At 41.1% G+C, this 7,229-nt stretch overlaps 1 protein-coding gene across 1 annotated transcript; it reads right to left on the bottom strand.

The window, feature by feature from the left end:
* Positions 1-154: 154 nt before the first annotated feature.
* Positions 155-5,451, bottom strand: LOC131728720 (acetylcholine receptor subunit beta-like; the record flags this gene model as incomplete). Its single annotated transcript, XM_059019713.1, has 4 exons — positions 5,341-5,451; positions 3,682-3,815; positions 1,235-1,279; positions 155-264 (listed from the first exon to the last, which is right to left on the bottom strand). Coding segments are annotated over exons 1-4 (341 nt in total), but the record flags the coding sequence as incomplete, so codon positions are not given.
* Positions 5,452-7,229: the final 1,778 nt, after the last annotated feature.

Raw genomic sequence — 7,229 nt, 5'->3', positions numbered from 1 at the left:
TCAAATGCCTGATGTGATATTAACCAGAGTGATATTATCAGGAGCCCCCACTGTCTTCTGTTTTGGAAAATAATAAACAGCATCAATTCCCAGATGGTTAAGTGTGTTTAAACTGCAGTATTCTGTGAATGAAGCCGACCTTGTCTCCACTCACTTGTTAATGAGGTAGATATCCGGACGCCACACCCTCGCTGAAGGAATTCTCAGTACCTGGATGTTGTCGTGTTCCGCTGGGTTCCAACTCAACCGGTAATCTGTCCAGGCCTGAGGGGAGAGAGTGGTTGAAGGGAGAGGATAGGAGAGAGAGGGGTGGGAGAGGAGATGGAGGGTGAGGAGAGGTGAGGAAGGGAGAGGAGAGACGTAAATGAATGATACAAACACACACAAAAACAACTAGCTGCCATTTTTCAAAACTCATTGTTTGATAGGAAATACAGGTCTAGGGAAATTTATTTTAAAGCCTTTTAAAGTGAACCAGTGAGAATGTTGCTCGTGCTAATAAGAAAAAGAATCTTTCCACCTTTGTTAGCACTCCTTTAGAGAGGGTGTAATAGGAGTGTGAGTGTTGTCTGATACACGAGGAGAGACACAGGAGAGCTGCAGGTGAAACGCCACATCCAGGGTTATTTACAGTATTCACAATGATTTTCACAGCTCCTGTTCCGCTTGTGCGTTGAGGCTACTAGGGTACCAGCAATGATCCCATGTGACTGGCTAAAGGATCTCCATCACTCGGACTGTCGTGCCTCAACAGCATGAAGGTGTGTTAGAGGCTCCCTTTTTATAACAAGAAGCTCCGCTAGGACACACACATTGACGCACACACACTGGAACACACACACCGGCTGGGACCCACACACACCCAGACACACACACACACCCAGACACTGGAACACACACACTGGGACCCACACACACACTGCAACACAGACACTGGAACACACACACACACACACACACACACACACACTGCAACACACACACACACACTGGGACACACACACACACTGGGACACACACACACTGGGACACACACACTGGGACACACACACACACACTGGGACACACGCACACACTGGGACACACACACACACGCACACACTGGGACACACACATACACACTGGGACACACGCACACACTGGGACACACACACACACGCACACACTAATATTGCTAGTGCATGCTTTAATGCTTTAAAAGCTCTTTCAGTTCTTCAGACATCCAGAAACTCACCAGATCCATGAACACATTGGTGGTCACCTCTTCATTCTTCTCAGTCTGCAAGGAAATGAAAGCGATGATGGAAACACATAGACTCATTCAAATTTTATGAACAGTTTCAGTGCCTTTGACTCTGGGTATTGTACGGTCTCACCTAATGTGTCAATGGCAAGCAGTCTCCTGAACTATGGTTGGAACTAGCGATAGCACCGAAAAGTCATCTAGACTACAAAATGACAGTCGATGGACTACCAGAACCTGTTAGCAGACTAATCACACCTTTCAATTTCAGAGCAGCAGCATCAGCAACACAGTAATGTTTCTGTGTGTTTAAAGGTTTATACTAGTAGCAAACGAGCAAGGTATGCTGCTGTTTGAATTAAACGGAAATTGTGAAGCGTGTGGTTTCAAAAAAGTGAATTCTGAAATAAGTGCAAGTGTAAGGATTTTTTTTTTTAAAAGCTGAATAAAACTATTTTAACAGAATGAACTTAGTTGCAGGAAGGACCAGTCAAGAGTTGTTTCTTGTTTTTTATTCCTCTGAGAAATGCCTTTGCCTTTGTGCTTGCTTCTAAATATAGAATATGAGTTAGAGGGCAAAGTTTGCCCATAGTAAAATAACTGAAAATGCAACTGCTGCTACTGCAACCAAGTCATTTCTTGCTAGTTTTTAAAATATTTATTTACTTTAAATACTGGGGCAAGTTTTGCACTTGCTTCAGATCGGGTACATTATTTTATAATAAAAAAATATTGTAGCCTACTTCGCTAAAGTAAAAACAGGCATCTGTTATTTTGAAATACTACTGTTTCAGATTATTACTTACAATACCAATGAGGCACAAAATCCACCCACTGCGATGTTTAGAAGAAAAATTAATGAAACGTTCCTGAGTTGATTTGATGTGTGAACGAATACAAACATCACAACAATAGAGATTATGTTGAAAAATATAATGCTGCAATACAACCAGCACGGGATACAGCACAGGTGAAGCAACATGTTTTTTGTGAACACTGCAGGGTTTGGAACACTTTAAGATAACTGGGCTATTTCTAATTGAAGTTTCTAATTGAGAGGGCTTGACTTCAAACTGGTCCAGTTGACCACACAGCTTTGTCTAGCCTTGAACTGACACTAATCAGACTAGCAGTCTTAGAGATCATGTTAACACAGGGTTTCTATTTAAAACTAAACCAACCAGCCAGGGGATTGACAGCCTGCGACAGCTGGGAGCAGACAGACCTCCCTCTAGATAGACCTTCAACCTGCTCCGAACCAGCGATCCAGAGCAGGGCAGCTCAGATAGTGCTGGACAGACCTGACCTGCTGGTGCTTACTTTATGTTTCTGAGATCTGAGCAGATCACAATCCAGCTAAAATGTCAGTAACATACATCCTGTACAAAAGAGGAGAATGCCATCTGGTCCATTAAAGCTCATCCGGTTCCTAATGGCTGATCGATCTAAGAACTTGACAAAAGTTGGGTCTTAAAGGATCACAGTGATTCAGCATCAACATCACGACTAGGTAACCCATTCCATGCCCCCCCCCCCTCTGTGTGTCTCCTTCCCTCTTAATCTCCACTTAGTCTCCAGCTGTGTCCTCAGCTCCTGGTTTCTGTGCTGTGCTTAACGTATTGGTTTGGGTTAACTATGTCAGCTCCTTTTAAGGTTTTAAAGACTTCAGTCATTGGCAAGGTATACATTGAGTTTTTCATTCAAAAGATATTTGTAAACAGAGGTATTTCACAAGGGATGTGACGAGAGTGTGGTGATTTATCTAGTTTCCACATCCTCTCCCTGTGCCCTTTGCCGACATTCAATGTACTGGGGTTGCTAGGCAATCATGGACCAGGGACCACGGTTATTATGGGATGTCACGACTGCAGCTTGCTTTGAGAGCACTTTAAAAGGTCATTTAAAAAAAAATGAAATATAATTCAAATCTAAAAGTTAGCGTTTTTTAATTCTGGCCTGGGACCACTTATTTGAATCCCTGCATATGATGCCTCAGATTCTAATACCCTCAATAACGTGTGCTAAAGAATCGGATTATAATTATAATTATTAGCTCCATTTATCTAAAAATGCAATTGTGGCATACAGACGGACTCTAATTCTCTCATTGTACTATAGTTATAATTCTTGTTTCATTAAAATTACCAATTGGGCAAGCTCTAGGTATGTACAAATGCAAGTGGGACATGAAGGTGTACTCATGTAGTGAAGCATCCACTGTATGCAGGAAAATAATAATAATAATAATAATAATAATAATAATAATAGCCAGAATTACTTCAAGGATCCCCAAATCCTTGAAGTATTGATTCACCATCAACACCATGGCTTGCTATGTGTTTCTTTCAAAACTCCCCATTTGAGCCCTGTGTAGCTAATGGCAGTGCACAGTAGCCGGGATCTGTGGGATTGTGTGGCGCGAGGCTCTGAGTTCTTACCACACTGACGAGCGAGGCCAGGGTCATGCCCACCCTCACCCTCACCCTGTCCCCCGTCTCCTTCGCTGGGCGCACCTTCAGGTTGTAGTCCTTGTACAGTTTGGCTGTCAGGTTGTTCTCTCCTTCAGAGGCGTCTACAACCAGAAACAATGAACAGCCATATTAAACCACACATCTCAGACAGCACGAACATATGATCTGTATTACCAGCACTTCATAGATCTATCTTTATCCTAAACTGCCGTGTGCAGATGTATCAGAACACCCCCGTTGCTTCTGGAGTTTTGATTTGTTGTGTGTATGAAATCAAACCACTGAAACTGAAACTGAAAATCTTGGAAAGCTGTCAAAATCACAACAAACTGCCTCGCAAAAGCACAGGATTACTTCCTGTTAGGATTTCTCTATCAACCTTGCGTGCTGATTTGCTGATTGGGTAACTGAAGGGAAGTGGCTCATTTTGTTTTTTTATATCAACAAAATGAGGTATTTAAATTAATTGTAGCTAACAAAATAAAGCCAGAAATCCATTTTGCACTTCCATTAGCTAGTGGTGATTGGCTTGCTTTCAAGGAAGTTTGTTACTGCTTTGCTTCCTGGGTCACCTCAGCAGTGTCTTCTGGGCTACTGGCTGAAAGCATGTCAGTCAATAGGGGGAAGCAGCTGATTGGTTATTGACAGGAAAGAAGCCAGTGAAGGGGCGGGGGCCATTTCACCCTCCAGGAAGTGCTTGCAAACAGTGATTTTTTTCGCCTGGTGTAGTACCAGGTATCATGTTTTAAAATTAAAATCCTACTTTGAATCAGTCCTGTGTTTTATTTTATTTGCTGGAGGTAGCAGGTACCTGCTAATGCCACTTTGGTTATTATATGACAGCTGCTTTCCACCCAATTTAATATCACTTAAAAGCACGAGATTGGAGGACACGTTGCTGTATTTAAATATCCAGAATTACTATGTATTTACATAGTAGTTATTTAGTAAATACATGTGTGCTTACACATTGTTACAATGTTATTATGCATAGTTACAGTGTACTTAATGTGTAAATATTTTTGCACGATATAACCCTAACCCTTGTGCACTTACATATATCATGCAAAAAGATGTCCACATTAAATACATTGTAACTGTGCAGAATAACATTGTAATGATGTATAAGTACACATGTATTTAATAAGTAACTACTATGTAAATACACAGTAATTATTAATGTAAAGTGTTACCAAAGTGTGATAGAACAATATATTGTAGCACACAGAACACTGTTAACAGCTATTATTGTTTACTTTGTAATAAAATTGTATTACTCAGTAATAAAACACAGTGGAAGCATGGCAAAGCATAGGCAAACATTGTAAAAAAAGCCATGAAAAAAACATGGGGAAACTGAGAATTGACTGCAAATGTACTCTAAACTTTTACAATGGTTATAGTACTTGAGTTATTTAGTATATTTATTGTATCAACACTGGTGAGTTTTTAATACCTATTTTGCCAGGTTACTGGTGAACGCCTAAATAAAGTCAACTCACCGTTTTTGATCCCTTGAAATGATATTAAAGGGAGTGCATTTTCAAAGCGTTTTTGTCGTTCAGTTTTCCTCCCTCCCTCTCCTATTAGTCCTTCACTCAAATACAAAATACAAAACTCACTTACCAGCCAAGACACCAAGGCAGGACACCACAAGAATAATTGCCAGTGCCTGCATCTTGCGGCCCTAGTTTTTGTGGACGAGGTGCGATTGTAATCCAGCGAGTTCTGTTTCCGGTTTGTTTGTGTCTCTTCCAGGGGGTGTGGAGCACACACACTAACCTGTTGCTGTCAGTCAGAGCTCCTGCACTCCAGTTACACAGGCAGACTCAGTGTTGACATGCTGAAGGTTTATCTGGAGCACCTGTTTCTAGCATTCTATGTTGAGCAGCTGCTATAAAACACTATGGATACTGTATATGAAAAGAAATGTAATCCAAAGACTCCAAAGACAAAGGATCCGACTGGAAGTCTTTCTCAATGTCATTAATTAGAAATACTAAAATAAACTTAATACATTAAATAACAAACGTTTGGATTAGAAGTCCTTCTCCATGTCTTCAAATGACAAAAAAGAACAATTAAAAACATTGAAGGAGACTGCTAGTCGAAATGTTTGTCGTTCAATTTAAGTTTCTTTGAGTTTTTGGATATGGCTCTCTGTGCTTTACAATGCTTCCCTATGCTTTACCACACCTCTCTGTGCTTTACAATGCTTCCCTATGCTTTACCAGACCTCTCTGTGCTTTACAATGCTTCCCTATGCTTTACCATACCTCTCTGTGCTTTACAATGCTTCCCTATGCTTTACCAGACCTCTCTGTGCTTTACAATGCTTCCCTATGCTTTACCAGACCTCTCTGTGCTTTACAATGCTTCCCTATGCTTTACCATACCTCTCTGTGCTTTACAATGCTTCCCTATGCTTTACCAGACCTCTCTGTGCTTTACAATGCTTCCCTATGCTTTACCAGACCTCTCTGTGCTTTACAATGCACCCCTATGCTTTACCAGACCTCTCTGTGCTTTACAATGCTCCCCTATGCTTTACCAGACCTCTCTGTGCTTTACAATGCTTCCCTATGCTTTACCAGACCTCTCTGTGCTTTACAATGCTTCCCTATGCTTTACAGTACCTCTCTGTGCTTTACAATGCTTCCCTATGCTTTACCACACCTCTCTGTGCTTTACAATGCTTCCCTATGCTTTACCAGACCTCTCTGTGCTTTACAATGCTTCCCTATGCTTTACCAGACCTCTCTGTGCTTTACAATGCTTCCCTATGCTTTACCATACCTCTCTGTGCTTTACAATGCTTCCCTATGCTTTACCATACCTCTCTGTGCTTTACAATGCTTCCCTATGCTTTACCATACCTCTCTGTGCTTTACAATGCTTCCCTATGCTTTACCACACTTGCAGGGGTAGTTAAAACAGCAATTGTTGTATTTGTTGAATTGTATGTTATTAGTTATTTCAGTAGTCTATGTATATCTTCTAGGATTGGGGTCTGCTCAGATCTCAGAGATAAACTAAACAGCAGCAGCAGCAGCAGCAGCACGGCTGGGCCAGTCCTGGGCTGGACTCTTTATAAACGAGTATATTACTGAAAATAACAAAACCAATCGACAAAGAAAATAAATACGTTTGAATGAAGCAATTCAGAACTACTAAAAGAAACGCAATGCATGCAATGACAAACATTTAGAAGTGTCTTTCAGCGTCTTCAAAAACAAGAAAACTCAATATTCGAGCACTCAGAACCAATGCACATTTCATAACCAGGAAAACTAAAACGTGGTATTCTTTTCCCAAGGGTAGAAGATATACAACTCTTGTCCTGATAATGCTAGCATATAAAGCTCTGCCATGTCTCCAACTCTCAGCTGTGATTATATAGCAGCGCCCCCGCTTTACTCTGATGAGTTATGAGTTTTCTCTGCGCTGAAGAGAATCTCTGCATCTCAATGGAATAATCCCAGAAGATATAAAAAGGGCTAATGGAATTGCCTTTG

This window comes from Acipenser ruthenus, unplaced genomic scaffold (assembly GCF_902713425.1).
Source record: "Acipenser ruthenus unplaced genomic scaffold, fAciRut3.2 maternal haplotype, whole genome shotgun sequence".
NCBI lineage: Eukaryota > Metazoa > Chordata > Actinopteri > Acipenseriformes > Acipenseridae > Acipenser > Acipenser ruthenus.
This window is presented reverse-complemented; position numbering and strand designations above follow the sequence as displayed.